The sequence below is a fragment of the Chinchilla lanigera genome, unplaced genomic scaffold (assembly GCF_000276665.1).
Source record: "Chinchilla lanigera isolate Chin_1 unplaced genomic scaffold, ChiLan1.0 scaffold00048, whole genome shotgun sequence".
NCBI classification, from domain to species: domain Eukaryota; kingdom Metazoa; phylum Chordata; class Mammalia; order Rodentia; family Chinchillidae; genus Chinchilla; species Chinchilla lanigera.
Window position 1 is genome coordinate 16,079,503 of NW_004955449.1, and position 21,558 is coordinate 16,101,060.

A 21,558-nucleotide genomic window follows, 5' to 3' on the forward strand; every position below is an offset into this window, starting at 1 on the left:
TACCTGCTCAGTGGTATAGCAGAGCTAAAAGATAGTTTTATAGTGCCCTCTGGTGGTTAAAGTTTAGTAATGCTCCAGCTGAGGTTAGGAAAGGAAAAATTTACTATGGTGAGAATTTTTTTCCTTTTCAGGGATGGGACTAATATATGTAAATTTATTTTATGCATATATTTGACATATTATTATTGAATAATGTGTAAAAATCCATGTGTTAGTTCTAATTACTTACCTAAGGTTAAAAAATACTAGGTTGTGCTTGCTGAAAGAGCAGCTATTCTATCTTGACCTGTACAAGTGGCAATTTTTAAGAAAATAATGCATTGTATTATATATAGCCAGACCACATAGTTTTCTCAGCTGAGTTTTGTAAATCATTAGAGTCAATCTTCACACGAGTTTCCTGTCTTCAAAACCCTTCCTGGACTTCCCTCCTCAGCTGCGTTTCTGCTGGCAGAAGCTCTGACCCGCCGGAGAGCGGGTGCTCAGTACAGCTCGCTTTCTAGGAAGGACTGGAATGGCTTGGCCTGCAGAGCGGGCTCACTGATGGTCACATTTGAGAACACGAACGAAGAAAAGGAAAGAGGAAACTTCTAAAGAAAACAAATGAATACTTGTAGTACTCATAAATAAGCATAAGTTAGAAGGAAAATGCAAGAGATTAAAAATGACCCCAACTGAGGAAGAGCTGATTAACATCTCCCGCACTCGCTCTGATACCTGCTCTGCGGTCCACTGGTTCATGTCTTCCGGTCCGCTTCCAAAACGGCTCATTCCTAGCACAGGTAGGAGACGGCTCCCCAAATTACCTCTCCTCCAGTTTCTCCCGGCTTTGTACTTGACCAGCGCATCGAGTGTAGCATTTCCCCTTTTCATACCCCTTGTGCGCTCCAGTTTTATCTGCCATTCCCTGGTGGTTTCTGTTATTTTCAAGCCCCTTTGAAAACTTCAGATATATTTTTTTAAATCCTGATTAATTTTTGTCCACCCATTACCTAACCCTGCTCAATAAATTTCCAGTACATCGAGAGGAAGGGAGGAAGGAAATAAAGACAAATCCTTACTGTGCGTGCAAGGACCTGCGCGACCCTGCCTCTGCCTCTCTCGCCCTCGTCCTGTCCTGTGGTGCCAGTCTCCCCCTGCACGCCCCGCCCCGCCCCGCCCGGCGAGCTTCATCGTTCCTTCCCTTCCTGCATGCCCGCAATTTCACTGGTCTTGGAGGTTCACGTGGGTGATACCCTCTACCTAGCCCTCTTTTTATAGCTTGGTCGGCATTTACGTTCCAGGCCTAGGCTTTTTGGCCTAGTCTCAAAATGAGAATCATTACATTTTATATTTACATCTGCTTACTTATTATCTTTCTTCCCTAGTCAACTCTAAATTCCAAAGGAAAGGACCAAGTCTACTTTACTTACCATCCTACAATCCAATTCTGAAATACTGCCCTGTCTCCTAACACAGGTAGTGTCTGTTGAATTAATCACTGAACATGACTGCCTCCCTCAGGTTGACCTCGGCTTAACTGTCAACTGTGCTTTGTCTTACTGGCCTCCATACTTGGTATTTAGAAGAAAGTAATCCTTTTTCCCAGACATTTTCAAAAGAATTTCTGTGGGTTTTTTTATGGAGCAGGATTTTAAATTGCCAGGTAAACTTACCACACCACTTGCTCTCACAATGGGAGCCTTTAAGTCGGGAAAGACGTTCTCCAAGTACCACTTGAAACTTTTGCACTTCAGTTTCTTCCGCAGTTCCCTTTGCTGGGTGAGGTTGCCGGCGTCCAACCTTTGGTCTATGAGGTGGTCGCCGTGGCCATAGAACAGCTCTTTGTATTCATCCAGCCAGACCTCGGCAACCCGCACCAGGTTCCGCTCCACTGTCTGCATGCGGTCTTTGGGGAAGGAATACGGGTTGTCGTTTCTGAAGATGTGACCCACCCGGGAGCAGGGGATAATCTCAATTTCGCCACCACACATCCACACCTGGAACAATTTGATGATAAGCATCAATCACCAAACAACTGTTTACAAATCACGAGCAGTTAACACTGGGTAGGAACCACCCAGCAACTGTCTCTGCTGGTTTGATGTAATACTTTCAAGTTAGAAAACACTTCTGTGATAAAAAATAAAACTCAACAAATTCATTTAATTTTGCATATTGTAATGGTAGACCATATCAAGATTAATAAAGCAGAGATTTTTCTATTCTTAATTGTCAATGTGAACTTTTTTTCTCCCTGTAAAGAAATCTTCTGGAATCCCAATGTATAAAATAATATAAGTTCCTGTTGTGGCTGAAACGGAGAGAGGAATGGATGTCAGTTTATCTTCCCCTTCTCTCACCCTGGGGAAACCCCTAAGCCTGTGGCACACAATGTAAACACCATTCGCCAGGGGGAGCTCCAGAGTCACACCCCTTTTGATGTAGACCATCCAAACCCACAGGAAAAAAGCTGCTTTGCAGATGCGTCTACTCTTAGCCACTGCTAAGGTTTTCTTAGATGCTGATCAGTGATGGTACAGATGATTGATTAAAGCCCCCCAAGGAGCTGCATGGGGGACACAGCTGGCCTGTGGTGGCCTTCTCCAGAGGCCCTCTTTTCCACTTCTGTCATGTGCATTCTCCAAGATCACCCATTACACTTGATTCTAGGACTTCCAACATAGTAGAGAGAGATCCCAGGAGAGTTACTTTGTATCAAGTAGCAATCCCACTGCATTCATACTGAAAGGCAGGAAATCATTTCCCCTTTATTGCAATATAGAAACAGTATTAATGTTATTGTGAAATAATTAATGTTGTGACATGTGAATATTCAATTGTGAGATTAAAATTGAATGGGAAATGAAATGTTTAATATTTAAATAAAATATTTAAATGTTAATTATTATATTAAAATTATTGTGAAATATTTTTAAAACTCTAATAAATTTCACAACAGTCATCAATTCTTCCAAATTTAATCTGAACTATGAAACAATTCATAGACCCTAAATTTCTGTGAAAGTTACACTGTTAATTACATATCTAACTATATTAGTAAAATTAAACCAATGGAAGTGATAAAATGTTAATTGTAAAGAAAATTTGAAGAAAAATTTGGCGATACCTTGAATGAGAGCTCCATATTTTCTCCACCCCAAACATCAAGGCCAGGGTCATAGGTTCCAAGTTCAAAAAAGTAATTTTTATCAATAGAAAATAATCCACCCGCCATGACAGGGCACCTATGTAAAGAAAAGATTGTGTTTTAAACTTGCATCTCCCAGGCGCCCCACGTGTAGTGTGGGTCCTTTGCGCTCTGGTGCCGGAGTTACAGCTACTGAGTGCAGGGAGGTCTTGGGATGGAGTCACAAATACACCTTCAAAACCTGGTGAGTTACCAAGTTCACTGTGGCAGAGCTTGATTGATGTCAGCAAAGATGTGGCCTGAAACGAAGATTCTTTTCCATCCTAACTCTGACACTAACTCTACAGGGATGTTCTTTTTAACAAGATTCACTTACGGTTAAGCTAGAACCAGGCACTGTTGGATTATCTGCTTATGAACTTAAGTTTTGCAAAAACCCCAGGACTGTACATCAGTATTAAGAAACTGCATCACATGCATAGAAGGAAAGAAACTTCCCCACAGTCCAGAGAGAGTGGACTCACACTTTGGAAATCTGTCTTGACTCTGCACTCCACCATTCCATGGAACTGCACCCAACCACAGGCAAATTGGACTAAGGACACATTATGTGGTAAACGAGCTGTGTGGAAAGCACTTCATAAGTATAATCTGATTAAAGTATCAGAACAGTTGATGGTAGCAAGTTCTACTAGTCTTCCTATAAAAATAAAACAGACTCAAGGTAGTTTAAGTTTATAGGGCTAGCAATTTATAAAGCTGAGGTTCAAAGGAGTCTGAATCCAGAGACTTCATAGCTCTTGTTGATCACATTTTAAGCAGATATTAGAAAAAGTATTGATCACTTCTTGTGGTGGTCACCACTCAGCCAGTGGAGAACCTGCTTTGCCTTCAGGATGCCCGGTACCCTTAAGAGTAAATTAATTCCTGACTCACACCTCTTGCCCCTGCCTGCCAGTTATGTACCTAATTCCACCTGTGTCTCACCCATTCCCACCAGATCATCCAGAACGCATTCTCTTCCTAACATTGTGCTGAATACAACTCAACCACTAGACTGAGCCTCAAAATGGGACTCTGAAAAAAACAGAAAGGTTCTTTTAGGTTTAAGATTAGAAAAAGAGTGTTAAATTTAGGCAGGTCTGAGATGGATCTCAAATTGTTCTTTTATTGTCTGTGTATCCCTGAAAAAATTACTTAACTTCTTTACGTCTGGATATCCTCATCTCCATAAATTGAAAACTACCACTTCTAGGGCTAAGGAGAATGTTGAATGCTTGACATTCAGTGCACAATGGATGGTAGAACTTCTTCACTGCCTGGAATATCAATTCTGGAAATATCAAAACAGGCATGAGAGAAGTGATTTACTGAAGGGTAAGTTTGTAAAAGTAGGCTGCCGTGCACAGCTTGTTATCTGGCCTTAGCTTGTTCACCTGTGCCTGCTCAAGTTCTCTCTACAACAGGGAAGAAGTACTCTCCTGCTCTGCCTGGGGCTGGCTGAGCCCTGTCCTCTACCTTTAGGCTCTGGGGAAGTGACAAGAGTCACCCACTTTGGCTTCCAATCCAGCCAGTGCTCTTGAATCTGCCTTCAGTAATAAAGCCCGAAGTTTAATTTATATTGAGCTTCTGTGTCTATTTCTTAATTTATTCACAGAATTTGGCACTTGTCCCATGGAGAGAGTAGGATTTCACTGTGAAAGACAATCTCACCATAGCTATTATTATAGTGATATTTCTATTACTATTATTTACTCTTTCAGTTTTCACCCATGTTTACTTAAGATTATGTGTATTAGTGCAGCACATTCAACTAGTATTTATTTCTTAGGCTACAAATCCTAGAGAACAGGAAGAGTATTTGTGAATTTCTCTAAGCTCATGGCTAAATAATGCTCAATTCTGTATTTAAAAATGAGTTTGGGTAGTGGAAAACTAATTTCTCAGGAAAACTTTTCTTTAGTAATCTATTGGCTAGACATAACTCTTGAGGTTTATAGAATGATTGGGTAGAGCTACTTGATGAAATTTTCTGTGCCTTTATAAAAATCCTCAAGACTACTTCCTAGTCTTACGTTTCACACACTTACCTTATCACATCAGTTTCTTTAATTCTGTTTTTTGCAATGACATCTGGAGGAATTGTTCTCCAGCCAAAGTTCATGGGCCACACAAAGATGCCTCTTTGAAAGTTGTCCACTGTCATGTAGCTAATTTGGTAACAAACAAACAAACAAACACAATAACAAAGTGTGACTTGAGATTATATGCATCTTTATATGTTTCATCAAGTGGCACCATGACTTATTCAGGTACAGAACAGGTACTTATGTAGGTGATTTTAGACCAGCACCATTTCACAGTTTCATTCAGAAAATTTTTGAGGACAATTTATACTGATGGCTAATGGGCTAAATTGCTTGCTTTTAACTTACACTTTAAAAAAGTAATAGTTTGTCTTTTTTTGTGGTACTAGGGACTGAACTGAGGGATTTGGACTGAGATAGATACCAAGTCTGTTTTTAAAAGTGTTTTATTGTCAGACAGGGTTACTAAGTCACCCAGGTGGGCTGAACTTGAGATCCTCCTTCCTCAGTCCCCAGTGTGCTGGGATTACAGGTGTGTGCCAGCATGCTGGGGTGGACCCTGGCCTTTAGAGGAAGAAATAAACAATTTAGAAGCACATATATGTTGGTCGCAAAAGGAAGGACTAAAATTGAGGAAAGTAAGTATCTTAGGATTCAGCTGACTATAAAGGAGGATGAATTTGATGGTGAATAGTGGAACTTATTGGTATTAAGAATTAGCAGTAACCAAATACATTATTGGATAATAGGCTCCACACACAAGATAGCTATCACATATTTTCATTTATTCAAGTGGATAAACAGCTCATTTCTTAGATTTTTCAACCATGTTCCTATTAGGACCAGCATTTTTACTGCTTGTGGGTAAAGATGTACTTAGAAGCACAGAGGAGACATGAATCTTACCTCATATCCTTGTCATTGATGACTTCAATGACCGGACAGGCCACCTTCTTTCTGCTTAAATAAATTCTTTCCAGAAGAGGCTCTAACCAACCAACATTACATTCTATGTGAGAATCTAGGAATGTCAACACATCACCTAGAGGGCACAAAAAAAATTTGAAAACACGATCTACTGAGTGCACGCTTCATGCACAGAGGCTTCGGGGACTATGCCCATGGCCGTAAAGGCAGAGTCTTTTCTTCCTATTGCTTTTCTGGTGCCTGAAATCTCATTCTATAATGATAGGAAGAAATTCTGCACATAGGAATTTTGATGGGTAAGTATCATGCAGGCTTAAAAATAAAGGGAAAACCTCTGATAAACTATTTAGAGTGGGAAGCAAGTCTCTGAAAGGAATATTTAGAATTTGGGTCTCTGCTAAGGTTCCTTTTAAGGAAGGAAGGTACCATTAATTCTGGGGGTGGAGGGTGTGGAAATTTATTTTTTGGAAAACCAGAGAGATACTGAAGTTATAATTTTGGCCACAGAAATGATAAAAACCACTCTATATTATAGACCAAAATAAAGTGGAGGAAGCAGGAGGAGCAAGAGGCATTGTCAAAAGAGTTACTGGAGGGGAGGGGATCGAGGAACCCCGAGCTGTCGCTGAGTCGGCGCAGTAGTATTTGGATATCTGGAAAGAGCTGTGGAGATCAACTGCAAGGGTGAAAATTATTGAACTTACACTTAAAATGACTAAAATGGCAAATTTCATGTTGTGTATATCTTAGTGCAGTTTACAAAAAGTGTTGTGAGAGAAAAAGAAACTGAAAGAAACACTTATTAAAGCATATTTTTTCCTGTGAAAGTAACACTCGCAGCCCTCCGATGAAAACTCAGTAGCATGCACAGTGCACTAAGTGATTTTGTACAAGTGGAGTCTGTGTGTGTGTGTGTGTGTGTGTGTGTGTGTGTGTATGATTAATAAGGTGAATAATCATCCCTGCCCAAAGCCCCTGTAATCTCCCAGGCCCATCGGGTGAATTACGAAATCTCCCCTGGCAGACCTCAGGAGGGAAAGCTTGCCTTCCACCCGGACTTGGTGCCAGCCAAGGCACTGCAGTCACTGCAGGCAGCTGCCGTCAAGGACTCCGGCTCTCAAGAACTCCGGCTTTCACGACCTCCACTGGCCATACTCTCCCATGTAGCTGCGTTCCTAGTCCAGGTGTCTCCCTCCAAAGACCGTTCCCCGGCCTCTGTCAAGGCCACACTACTGGAGATTATATTTTTCTCCACTCTGACTCAGAATTCAGTGCTCCGTCAACAGGGAGATGATCCTGATTCCTGCTTTGCTTTGCTTCACCATGCAGGGCCGTCGCATGAGAGAAGCCAGCCCTTTGTCCTGGTTAACTTCTTACTGTTACTTTTGCTGTGAGCAATTGAGGCTTGGCGGTCAGCTTCACTGTGCCTTACTGTTGTCACTGGTCGCTCCAGCACCTGGCTGCTCAGCTGATGCCGGTTACCACCTATGAAGTGTTTGGTCTATCCCAGACTGTTCCAAGCATTTTCCATGGTTGTCCTTTTTCATCCTTACCACAACCTACAGCGTAAATCTGATTTTTAATCCTCTTAAAAGACAAAGGGGGCTGGGGATTTAACTCAGCGGCACAGCGCCCGCCTGGGGCAAGCCATGAGTTCGGTTTCCGGTACTGGAAAAAAACAGAAAAACAAAACAAAACAAAACAAAACAAAAAAAACAAAGGACAAGGAAAACTGAAAGTGTAGATAAGGACCAAAATGTGTAACAGGTATTGTGAAACAGGAAGAAAATGTCCAAATGGGAAGGGGAACTAAGGAGTGGGGAGAGGAAAAGAAAGGAAGGGAGAGGAAAAAAATGATGAGAAAAGAAGGAAAAGATGGAAACAATGCTTTGGTAAATGAGGAGGGGAAGAGGGCTGAAGGGAGGGGACTGGAACGGGCAAAAGGAATCAAGTTATATCATGTACAGGTACAGATTCGCTATGATGAATGTGATCATTACGTAGGCCTACAATGTACCATTAAACTTAATTTTAAAAAAAGGAAACCGAAGAACAAAGAATTACAGTAACTTTTCCAAGGTTGCCTGGCTACTTGGTGGCGGTGTCATATTAGAAAAAGTGTGGCTAATCCCATAGCTTATGTTCTTTGAATATACAAGAACGAAGCAGAATTGTGAGTACAGGAAGGCTTAAAAAAAGGCAAGCATAATTACCAGGGTGATGTGTCATGATTCATGAAATCTATAAACTGTCTCTCGGTCAGTGAAATTCAGCACCATATTACTTATCTGGTCATCAGGGGAATTTTTGCATGAGGATAAAGACCCAAACTTTACCCAAGGTTTAGGTGAGGAGTTCTTGGAAAGTCTCTTTCGACAGAAATAACTGTGCTAGGCAGAAACTTCCCTCTTGAAGATACTGGTTACATCTCCTGATCATGCTGGGGGCACAATTTTTAGGGGGGCAGAGCTTTTCTGGTAATGAAAGGTTATTGCCCCTGTTCTGTTCTCTGTGTATGTATACTCCCCAAATTCACATGAAACCTAACTCCCAGGGTAATGGTATTTAAGAGGTGAGGCCTTTGAAGATGATTAGATTAGGAAGGTGGTGTCCTCCTGAATAGAATTGGTGCCCTTAAAAAGAGGTTCAAGGGAGCTTGTTAGCCACTTTTGGCCTCCCGGCACGTGAAGATATAACAAGATGCCTTCTTTTTTCTTTCTTTCTTTTTTTTTTTTCAGTAATGGGGACTGAATCCAGGACCTTTGCTCTGAGCTATAGTCCCAGCTCTTTTTTAGTTTTTAATTTGAGATCTGTTCTTGCTAAGCCGTAAAGCTGCCCAGCTTAGATTCCAATTTGTGTTCCTCTTGCCTCAGCCTCCCAGGTGCTGGGATTATGTGTGTGTCCCACCACTCCCAGCTCAGGGTGTCATTTTTCAAGCAAAGAGTATGTCTTTTCAGACACTGAATCTGTGTAGCTGCTTGATCTTGAACTTCCTAGCTTCCAGAACTATCAGTAATAAGTGTACAGTACTTAAAAAATTACCCAGTCTGAGGTACTTTGCTACAGCAGCCTGAATAGACTAATTTATCCACTAGCATGTCCTCTTGCACGGGCCTCTCTGCCATGGTGGGAAATTTCACAGAAACATGCAAATGTAGAGGGCATGTACATGTGGCTTGTGAAAGTCACTTGGGTAATGGCACAGAGTCTGTTAAATGGTCTTCTTTCTCTCAGCACTCCTACTTGTGGTCCATTCAGACTCAGGGTTTAAAAAGAGCATTTTCTATTGTACCACCTGCCCCGACCCCATAGAAGTCTTACTGGATCAAAGGAGCTTGATCAATTTCCTCAGTCCTCAGTGACAGCTAGGACTGTGTGCATTCACTGTTGCTTAGCCCAGAAGTTCACAAAGATTCTCATTCATTTGGTGCCAGGACCTGAAGGAACCCACATTTACCCCAAACATAGTCTAGAATTTTATATTGTTTTGTTGGGGGAGGAGTGCTGTATGCTGAAATGCCAGTGCTCTAATCCCAGTCATTTTACTTCCAAAGGTCTTAGGACTCTGTTAGATAAAAAGGAGGTCTGGGTACCGCTGTCTCTCGGCAGGATTTCTCCTTGTGGTGGACACTGTACTCACTGTGGCTGATGCCGAGACGGGGAGAGAACCAGTGGAATTAGGACAGTGCTGAAGTCACACACAGCCACCTTCACCCTGACTCTACTCTTCCTGGCAAATTACTGCACTTCATTAAGGTCTGTCTTTGGTGGATATTTCTAAGATCTCTCTAATACCTAAATCTCTAATCAACTGATAGTATTGTTTACTTTTTTAAAATAAATGTTTAAACTCAAGCTCAGAATAGTTAATCTGATCTTACATGGAAATTGGCAGGATTCTCTGTTTCCTAGGACTAGATTCCAGTATTGTTGGATTGTTCGCACACGGGTTTCATTGTAATTCCATATTTTTCATTTTTGCTAACCCAGTGCTGCTCAGCGTGCCAAACAGCTTTGCTCCTCGCTGGGCTTGGACTCCCTATTTACATTTAGTTGGCCAGCGTGTGATATTGCTGCCAGCACCAATAAGCGCTGGAACCATGTGCATTTTGCTTGCCACTTTATATTACGTAATGGCGTAGTGACACTGAAACACTTGTGTGACCGGTAGCAGAAACAAGCTGCAGAAATTTACAGGATGCCTCCTTGTGCTTCACAGGAAACCTTCGAGTTGGTCAGGAGTTAGTTCTTACTTGTTATATGGCCACTGAACACAGTTAACTGAGTCTTTGGAATGCTCACAGGAAAGGGAAGAATTTTTCTAAAGGATTTTTCATGAGGGAAATTAATGAGAATCTGACCTTCATTCTGACTCCCACTGGTGAATCTGCCCTTCTGCACATAGCGAACAATTTTTACCGATCCGTTGCTCACAATGTTTGAAATCTACTTGGGCCTCTGACCCCCTCATTCTTAGCAAGCAACTGATAGGCCCGACCTTTTTCCCTCAGTCAGGTGAAGAACCTAACATGCCATGAAGATTGAATACATAGTGGATACTGCATATGGTAATGTAGCTTACTGATGGTCACTGATCATTTTGTAAATGACATCTTCAGATTTTCAGAGGGGCTGATATTAATCTGAGATGGAAATGGACTGCTTTCCTTTGTCTCCTGTATGTCCTTGGATCTGATCTCATCCTTACCTGTTGCCCTCCTCCCTTAACATCTCAGAGAACAGTAGCTGCCAAGGCCTGCCGAGTCTGCGCTCGGTTTCTTCTCTGTCTGTTTGCGTTCCAGAGAATATTTCTGTCTTTTACCTTTGCCTGCCTCTGGTTCACGGAACTCTTCAGGCCCTGCACTGCCTCTAGTCTAGCTCTTGTGAAGGCTGAGGAGTGCCCTGCAGAGTTTTAGCAGACTCATACCCAGACCTGCCCTGTTCAAAGCCAGTTCCTGAACTACAGCCTCCCCTAAAGCTGGTACTGGATCCTGACAACTTTTGAATTGTCCACTGGGGAAGGACACATTTCAGGAGGGTTGGATGTATCTTTAGTACATCCCAGGATGTAACAGGTGAGGGTGTTTCTACTCCATCATGCCCTTCATGTGTCCTTTTTTCCCCATACTTTCAAGCATTGAGTCTTCTATAGTAGTCATCAAACTATGGGCCAGCTGCACTGCTGTCTATAGGAGATAGAAGCAGGAATTGAGAATGAATATTCTGAAACTTTAGAGTGACTTTCCAAAGGAAATTATTAATTTATTGGTTTTTTTCTTACCAAGTTATATAAAGAGTCGTCCCTTAGTATGCAGGGTGCATTGGCTTTAGGACTCTGTGTGGGCACCAAATCCTTGCTGCTTAAGTCGCTCACATAAAAATGGATAGTATCTGCATATAGCCTATGCAAGTCGTCCCATATCCTTTAAAAATCTCTTATAATACAATATATATAAATACAACTGCTATGTAAATAGTTATACCATATTGCTTAGGGAATTACAACAAGAAAAAGTTCATATATGTTCAGTGCTGATGTAATTTTTGCTTTGAATTTTTTTCAACCCAAACTTGGCTGAAACCATGGATGCAGAACCCATAGACATGGAGGGCTGGCTGTGTACTAAGTAGATATAATTTTCTTACCTATTTGTTCATTTATTTTAAATAGGAATTACAATTTACTACAGTTTACAAAGAGGCAGGGCCACAAAAATTGTAGATTAGAAAGTTCTTTTCAGATAGGCTGAGAAGCATCTCTCCACTAGGCAGTGACAATCAGTTAGGATACAGCTACGGAGGGGTTTTTTAGGCTGAGATGTGTGACCCTTTAGTGAATTATCCAAACAATTCGGTGAGCCTGTCCAGAATCCCAAAACATTAATGATGTATAAAAGAAGATACTAGAGTCTGTTGCACATGTTATTTAATGAGCTGGCTTCTGGAGTTGTGTGTGTAAACACGTACTAGAATGTGATATAAAATTTGTTTCTTAACACGAGTCATTGTCAAAACAATTTGAAAGTTACTGCACCAAAACTGAGCTCATGCTATCAAGGGCATTAAAGAATACCTGAGAAACAAATTTACATTTTTCATTTTGATCTGTTGTTAAATTCAAATAAATTATTTTATGGGTGCGACTATAACTAACTGCAAATGTTTTTATCAAGTTTTTCTGAAGACAGGCTCCCATAGGGTCTCACAGTTCAGACTACTCTGGTGGTCATTGCTAACAGACTTTGTACTCTGTAGGCAGAGAGAAATCTTTATTATAAACAGTTTTGGCCTTGGGTTCATCAGCTATCTCTACAGGAATGTCTAATTATCATCTCAAACTTACATGGACAAAATCAGAACTACAATCCCAAACCCATCTCTCCAGTTGTGACCCATCACCCAGCAAGATGCTCAGGTTCCCACCCCGGGGTCTGTTTTTGGTCTCTCTCATTCCTGCTCTCTTCACATCTTATTTCATGACAAGTCCTACAGGCTCAAGGTTAATAGCGTATTGTAAATTGGACAGCTTCCCCTGGCTTCCTGGTACCTCCCCGATCCTGGACAATTGTAAGAATGTCCTAACTGATTTCTTCACTTTTCTCATCTCCTTTCTATATGTGGTTACCAGAATAAGTTTTTAAAATGTAAATCAGACCACTTCACTCTCCTGTGTTATATCCTTCATTAGTTTCACATTATATTAAAAATGATATCTACACGCCTTAAGTGAGGCATACAACTGTATAAAAAATCTCCATTGTCTGTCCAGATAAATATTATAACACTTTCAGTGGTCAGTACCCAATAGCCATAATGAATCTTTTCTCTTTACTTTGAATATACCGAACCTATTTCTGCACTAGGATATTTGCATTTACTGTATGACTTGAGAAATTCTTTACCCATATCTCAGCTCAAAAGTTATCTAAGCTATTTCTTGTGCATCATTCATAGCTAATTACTCTTCAAAGGAAATTAAGCATGGAGTGCCATTTAATTTTTCCAAATGCAGGCTCACATAAAGAATCTTAGCTATCACAGCAGGCATTTTTGGTGTGATGAATTTGTTGCTCACTTAAAATTTCCACTACAAGAAGAAGATTGTTAACAAAGCAAGGAAAGGTGTTCTGAATTGAAGGTCAAGTTGCAACAAGGTGAATCTCCAGTGAGCAGACAATTTACCAGAACATGCTTGAGCCAAAGTGGGTGAAGGTCAGCAATGCTAGGACTTCTGGTGGCAGAGTGAGTGTTACATGCCCTGAGGCAGCAAAATGTAGTGGCTAAGAGCAAACTCTGGAGCCAAAGAGTTTAGGGTACCAAGGGGGGCTTTACCACTGCCTAGCTGAGAGGACTCAGGTGGGTCCTAACCTCTCTATGCTTCTGTATTCTTATCTATAAATGTGGAAATGATTGTACTTGTCTCCTGCACTTATGGTGAGGGTCAAATCATAGGGTTAAGAAGAGAAACAGGGAAGGAGAGAGACAGGGACAGGGATATTGCTTTATTACAAATAAATGCTAGCTTAAAAAAAGTAGAAAGAATGGTAGAAAAACAGTTTTTTTTAGTCCCCAGTATGATAATTGATTTGAGCAAACATTATTAGTGGATGCTGAGCTACTGGGTGCAATGTGAAGAAATTGATGTATTCTTCTGCATTAAAGTACTAACCAACAAAACACTTTCTACTACCACTGAAAAGATCTGGCTGTCAAGATATTAACTAAATTTTCAGTATTACTAACAAAGAGATAGCCTGATATTATGCACCTCTTGATATGAAGCAATAAGAAGTATACAATTCTTATCATTTATGTAGTGGATTCTATATATTGCTCATACCAAAAATATCTGTCCTCTAAATAATGCAAGGAAACAGAAAATTTTAGAACATGACAATTGAACCAAACAAATGGTCTGGATTATTAAATAAGGCAAAGATGCAATAATATGCTAACACAGTATATGGAGTTAACTATTCTAGATTGAAAGAATAAGGAGATAAAACAATTAATCAAGCACATTAATTTAATTAGATACTTACCTTTAAAAATCATTTTGGGAAAAATTAGAAAATTTGAAAAGAATGTTTACAGGTTTTACTTAGGTATGTGAGTTATGTTTATTTAACAGAATATTCCCATTCTTCAGTTATGCTTGTTAAACACAGAAGTATTGTGCTATAATATCTGTACATTTATTTTTAAAGGTTCAGAAAAAAGTGTGTCAAATATGTGTGTGTCTGTATATATATGTGATGAGGCACATATTTCAAAAGGTTCAACATTAGAATTAACTGATGCATAGGTGGCTGTTCATTGTGTTATTCTTTCAAATTTCCTTTATGCTTGAAAAACATTTTAATTTAAAGGAAAATGTAGTGAAAACAAATAATGAGAGTAGCTTCTTACCTGTTGCATTCTGTGCTCCGGCCAGCCTGGCTCTTATTAAGCCGTGTCTCTCTTTAAGGCGAAGAATCCGGACTTTTGGAAACTGAGACATATATTTGTCCAAATTATCTTTTAGGTAGTCTATAAGAATAAACGAAGAAACACTTTAATTAACTGGGTCTGTCCCAGAAGTGTTTCTATAATGTGAAATTCCAAAAACTACGATATTATTTCAGTTCGCTAAATTTTATACCTTGGGTCATAATTTTATTACCTGAAATTAGAAATTATTTTAGAAATATTTTATCTGGGTTCAATATTCTAAGCTCCTTCACTTCTCCAATCCTAGGGGAGAGGCTAATCAAGGTGTGCAAATGGGAAAACTTGGAAAAGAGGCTGGTACAACGATGGTTGGTTAAGATCTCTGTCATTCCTTGCTCTGGCATCCCCTCAGTCCGACGTTTCAGCTCTTTTCACACAGTCACACGGCAATGCAGCTAAAAGAGAATTTGGGGGGCTTAAGGGTATATTTCTATGGCTTTCACTCACTTCTGGGTATAATTAAGCTGTTATCATCTCTTCTAAGTGGGAATGGCTTCTAGGAATATTTTGTGGTGCTCTCTCTCCTATGAATTTTATGCTATATTTCTTTAAAAGGACCCTGAAAATTATACAAGTTGCAGGTCCTACAAGATATGGATCTGCCTCTCCTTAAGGGACCTTTTTCCTGGTTAGTAATTGAATACTATATCTGTTTATGTTTTCAAAGCCACATCTTAAAGTTTTCAGTTAGTTTTCTTCTGGCGTTCCACTGTTTCTTGAACTCAGCGTAATTATAGAAGGAATTCTGAAGCTAAAGAAATCACTCAGATCACCACGGTCACAGATAAAGATTAAGCTGCTCTAGTAATGTTGCCATCCTCCTACTATTTTCTAAAATTAAATGCAATGGGTTACATTTTGGAAATATGTAACATGGTCATCACTGGCCCTGTGAAGATGCCTATATATAGAAATTATTAGACAACCTAAATAGTGAGATTCTTTATGTAGTAAACAAAGATCAACCTAAAAATCATGGTGGACTCTGATTTTGAACTCTGTTGAAACCATACTTCTCTGGTTCCCTTGGAAATTTGTCTTCTCCACACTTAATCAAAGGTACAATTGTCCTTGCTGTTGAGGAAGAAGCTATAGGTCTTACATTCTGTTGCTCTCTTCAGAGCTTAAATCCCTTATTACAGTTGGAAAAGTATTCTATTAATTGTGGGTCATTTATTTATTAGACTCTGTGAAAAAGACATATGGAATTGTAGGGAATACTGTCTGGACTCAGGTACATCAAAATTCCCATCTGCAAGGAGCTGTCATTATCAAAGTGACTCCTACATGGCAAGAAAGTCACAGCTAAGTGGAAGCAGAAGACAACTAGTTGGATAAGGCTTCAGACAATTTGAATTTCCCATAGATAGTTAGGCTCATGCCTTAAGACTGCATTTCAAAATGTTTGTGCTTCATCAAATTTCATATATTTTTACCATGCAAACTACGATTGTCTTGTGGCAAAGTTTGACTTTTGGGAAGAAAGCCTGAGCAGTTTTCTTACCTTTGGTGCTGAAGTCATCCACCAGCAGAATCTCCTTGATGAGGTGTGCGGGAGAGCGATTGAGAACACTGTGAACAGACCTCAGGAGAGTGGACCACACCTCATCTACAAAGCACATGATGATACTGGTGGTTGGGAGCTGATTGTGAACTAGCTGCTCTGCACACCTGGGCCAAAATGTGAGTGGAGCACAAGAGATATGTCATGAGGTCCACAACATGGTTTGAAATATCACAAAGTGTCACTGTACTCACACACACACACACACACACTCTGTCATCTACCTGTTTGTCTTTTCTGCTTGCCTCTCTCCCTCTGTCTCTCACATAACCAGAAATGGTAGTTACTAAAAAGACTAACAGTGCTGGATAGGGGCTGGGGATTTAGCTCAGCGGCAAAAGCGCCTGCCTGGCAAGTGCAAGGTCGTGAGTTCAGTTCCCGGTACTGGAGAAAAACCAAAAAAAAAAAAAAAAAGAAAGAAAGAAACTAACATCTTTACTTTGAAGATCTAAAAACATCATATCACAGTGATATATGTGCACCTATGTTCATAGCAGCACAATTTGTAATTGCTAAAATGTGAAAGCAACCCAAATGTCCATCCACCGAGAATTGGATAAGAAAATTGTGGTACTTTTATATAATGGAATATTACTCAGCTGTAAAGAAAGATAAACTCGAGGCCTTTATATTTAAATGGTCACAACTAGAGACCATACTCATAAGTGAAATAAATCAAACATACATGTGCAAGCACCGCATTGTGTCACTAGTGTAAAACTTGAAAGAGTTAATTTAAACTCGGAGGTATGACAGACACTGTGAAATGATAGGAAACCAATGAAGAGTAAAGGGCTTCTGGGATGCGGGAAAAGAGAAGGGAAAGAAGGAGAAATTTTGTATGTATGTATATACAGGATAGTTAACATGGTTGTTCTTCTGTCTTCTATTTCTATGCTGAAAGAAACTGTCAATGAGTCTTTGGTTGACCAGTATTGCATGTTTATATCTGTTTTCACGAGAAGCCACTTTGAAGATATCAATATGTAATACAACCACCATTGTTAATTCCCTACCACTTTGTTTGTAACTCTGTGTTGTCTGTATTGTGCTTGTGATATGTTGTAAAATGTTGTATGTCTGTTAATGTTTCCCTCCTTTTATCTTTAAAATTAAAAAAAAAGAAAGAAAAAAAGAAAAAAGACTAACAGTGCTGGATAAAAGTGCTTCCATTGGAGACATCATACTGCAGCCTAAGGGCTGGGACTTTACAGGTGATCAATCAGAATCCATTTCAATCCAACCACCAAGATTTCTCAGATCTTTAACACTTTTCTGTATTTTTCTGTGCCTCAGTTTCTCATCTACATTATGAAGTGTGGTTCATTCAGAGTTCACAGTTAACCCACTGAAAATGTCCAGTGTAGTTCTGACTCAGGAATTCATTCAATGGTAGCTATTGCTGTCCTTGTTAAATTAGCAGAAGAGAGTATTCTAAGTTACTCAATGTTACTAAGTAACTGATGGTTGCTCTCATAACTGGTCCCTGGCGTGTGCCAAAAGAGACATCCTTTCTTCTACTCTGCATGTGTATGCATTTACGGCACATTGTGGATGGGCCAAGTAATGAAACGCTCTCCAGCCTCCCTCCCTCCTGGAGGCTCCCATTGAGACTGTGCTGCAGAGTAGACACAGCGGAAGTCATTTTGCTGACAGAGAAATGAGAGCAAAGCTAAGTGGGAGGCAGGGTCCAGAGGGGTCGAAGTGGGGCTTGGGTTTTCCTTTGCTCTGCAGTTCATACTCACAGCAGGCATTCCTCTATGCTGTGCCTGTGTAGCCGCTCCCACGGCAATGCCAGTGGAAGCTCACAGAGTACACCTTATGCTGCTAACACAGTAGAATAATAAAAATACTATAAACATTCTGCCTTATTTTAATTTAAACTTCAAGTCACTGGCATCTTACAGATTACTGATTAAAACCATAGAGAGACTAGTTCATGATTAAACTTTCAGTAAATGGAAGAGCTGCGACTGAAACTACAGCCCAGTCTGACTCCAGAAGTAACCACTCAGGACCTCTTAAAGCCACAAGAATAAAAACAGCTGACGGTGGATGTGGCATTTGTGAGCTCTGCTACTTCTGTCAAATAACGTGGCATATTTTGCTTACTCAACAATTAAAACAGGTAAGAGTTAAAACCGTAGTGAAAAAAATCACATAAGCATGGCACTTTAAGTACAGTTGGCAAAGTGCTGTTGTGTACATGAGTTAATTCAATATTCATAACGATTACCTGAGAGACTTATTATCATACACTTTCTCAAATAGAGCAAAACAAGGTATGAGATGTTAAACAACTTACCCAATATCATTTACCTAGCAAGACGGTATAAGAGCATGTGATAAGTACAGTGTGTATTCCATTGTTCTATGGGGATTTTCTGATTATGAGTTTTGGAATCAGGTAAATATGTAGTCAAATGTCAGTTTTCTCTAATTGCTGGTTTGGAGAATTTGTGTAACTTCTTTGAACATTGATTTGCCAACTATGAAGCAGATCTTGTAAAACAAAATTGATATTTTATATAAAGTTCATCTAATATATATCTGACACATAGCATATATCTAAGAAATGGGAGGCAAATCCAGCTATGCTCTGTAATTTCAATATTTCTGAAATAGTTAATTATCACAATACATGGTAAAGGCTTGGAAAACATATGTATCCAATCTTCAACCCCTGCAAATCAATTCAGAAATAAGACTAGAGAATTTGTGTCTTAAAAAACAAAACAAAACCAAGAAAAAAAGATGACTCACAAGTCACTGATAGGCCTATTTGAGAACATTAGGTCTAAGGTAAAATTAATTTATTTTTCTTATTATTTATGACTAATCTTTAAAAAATAAATTGAGGACAGATATGAACATGTCCTGCTTTTTAAAGTAATTTAAAAGTCAAAATAAATATGTAGTGATCAGGTATGTAATGATAACATAAAAGGTTGCTAATCTAATGTCATTCTACGCAAAACATATATGCATTGGCATTTCTGAATATGAGATATTATCGAATTTACTGAGGGACTGTAGTAATTTCATGTGGCTATGTAAGGGATTATTAAAAATGTTGCTTAAAGTCCTTTCCTCCATTTTATATCCCTTCCCTCTCACATTTTACTATGAACAGAAAGAAGATACCAGGGCATACCTTTAACATTTTGCTTAGTATTCTCCTTAGCTAAATATGCAAGTTCTTCATTTGCAAATTCTGCTACTTTTCACAACACAATAGGACATAATTAGTTAAGCTTGCTGTCACTATTAACACACATTTCTTTTCATCCAGTTCCTAGTAAAGTGCCCTATATCACCTTATGAACCTTCACAAGAAGCACTTACAGTGTTCATATTTATATAACATTCTTTTATAGCAACATGCATATTGGTATTAATTATGGAAGCTTTTCTATTGTGTGTCTAATTCCCTTCTGTGCCATCTCCAGCAGAAACTGTAGTATCCATATTTCCAGCAACAGTCTCTACATGATTGACTTCTTCCATTATGCTCCTCAAAATTCTTCCACTGTCTATTATCTCATATTCAATTATGGATTTTGTCACATAAGATAATATCCACTCTTTTGCTATGTGAGGTAAGAGTCAAAGGTTCTGGAAATTAGAAAGTAAATATATTTTTGAGGGACATTTCTACTAGTTTTCCTCAAGAATTTAGTAAGTTAAAGTGTGAAATATGCCTTTTTGAGAGAAGACATATGTGTTATTTCTTTGAAATTGTGGTTATCCTCCACCACCCTTCAGCCCAAAGTAGATTTACTTAGAATTTTTCAAACTGTTAAACTAGTCGCTTTTTCTCTTTTCTTTTTCTTTCCTTTTCTTTATTACATTTTCGAGTTTCTTTGAAGTTTATTAGTTTATACATTGAAATTTATGAAAGTGCTAATTAATAATATCAAATTATGACACAATATTGACACATAATTTTAGAAAAGAAAAATAAATAGCTAAGAGTATAAATGTGAAGATTGCTGAGTATTAAATGGAAAAATTGTATTTGGTTATATGATACTCAGCGTTTGCAGGACAATTTTGGAAGTAGACAAACTAACTCTTAAATTTCTTTCATAAGCCAAGAAATCTCTAATGTTAAAGTCCAATTCTCAGAGTCTTTGGTGGTGAACATCAAAGAGCAGAGTGATGAGAGTAGCACTTCCTGAGGAGGCAGGGGCAGGCTAGAGAACAATGAATGAGGATATTGGAGACCACTACAAAGTGGCCCTGAGCAGAATTCAATTTTAACCAATTGGTTTTCAATGTTTACTTGTGGGTTGTCTGAAGCTTAGGCATCTTGTCTGGAGATGAGCAGTGGACTCATAGTAAATGAACCTCTCTGAGTTACTGGTCACTGCTGAGGCCTGTATTGGCCTGTGAAGCTATGATGCCTCAAAGGACAAGATAAGGCCACAGCTGAGGATGTCTGACTCCAACTGCAATTAACTAAAAGGAGACGATAGCTGTAGTCTCCACACACCTGAAATAAATACCAGCCTAAAGATAAGGCAGTTCTCCTGATTGACATAATTTACTACTTGAGAAAATATTTTCCAAGGTCCTGCTAGATTCCTGCATTTTCTTGAGTATCCTCCTCTTTTGTTTGAAAACCTAATAAATATGGGTTGTTCAGAGAAGTCTTTGTCTTAACCCAGAGATCTCAAATTCCGTAAGAGAGTTAGACCTTCCTGGAGCCCTATAATCATTTAAATTGTCTCCTTTATTTAAGCCTTTGCCGTCTACTCATTTGGGAGATTGTGAGTCTAATCAGCCTGCAATAACTAAGGGTTATTAGCCTGATATATTGAGCCAAAGGTAGGTATAGAAATGGAAAGCATTTTGCATCTTATTTTAGGAAAAAAACAAGAAAGGAAGAACACTGGCAGGAAGATAGGTGGACTTGAAGGCAAGTTTGTTATCCCTGTCCCTTCCTTCTCTGTAATAGAAAGGGACAGAATCGTATTTCTGAGCTTCAGGGAAAGGGTAAATAGAATTGAGAGGGAAAAAGAAAATGATAAGATAATTAATGGAGCAAGATCTGTCCCATTGATTCACATGACAGTGGCAGTTGCTACAATGAACAGTCTAGTCTGCTTCAGTCATTCTGTATGTTCTTTCAGTTCCTATGAGAACTTACACACTCCTAGTTTCCATTCCCTGTCCTTCCTCCTTTGATCTCTTAGTTTTTGCCTCTCTTCTTTATCTCTAAACAGAAGATTCTCAGATCAGGATCCTGGATTTTATTTTCTTCTATGTTATATTTCCCTATAGGATCTCATCCATACCTCCAGCTGTAAGTGTGGTAATGTCTTTCAAATGTATATCTAGGTGACATTTCTTCTGAA

General features: G+C 39.3%; 1 protein-coding gene across 2 annotated transcripts in view; it reads right to left on the minus strand.

Annotated features, from left to right (window-relative positions):
- The window catches only part of Galnt5 (polypeptide N-acetylgalactosaminyltransferase 5), a 61,777-nt gene that overhangs the window by 28,210 nt on the left and 12,009 nt on the right, over positions 1 to 21,558 (minus strand). For both annotated transcript variants that reach the window (XR_001235826.1, XM_005393412.2), the window contains exons 2-7: positions 16,139 to 16,305; positions 14,554 to 14,673; positions 6,124 to 6,259; positions 5,221 to 5,340; positions 3,110 to 3,227; positions 1,656 to 1,979 (exon numbers count right to left, since the gene is read on the minus strand). Coding sequence is in view for 1 of the 2 variants with exons in the window: in XM_005393412.2 (XP_005393469.1) it covers positions 1,656 to 1,979; positions 3,110 to 3,227; positions 5,221 to 5,340; positions 6,124 to 6,259; positions 14,554 to 14,673; positions 16,139 to 16,305 (985 nt within the window). In the remaining variant the exon portion in view is untranslated. The remainder of the gene's footprint in view (positions 1 to 1,655; positions 1,980 to 3,109; positions 3,228 to 5,220; positions 5,341 to 6,123; positions 6,260 to 14,553; positions 14,674 to 16,138; positions 16,306 to 21,558) is intronic.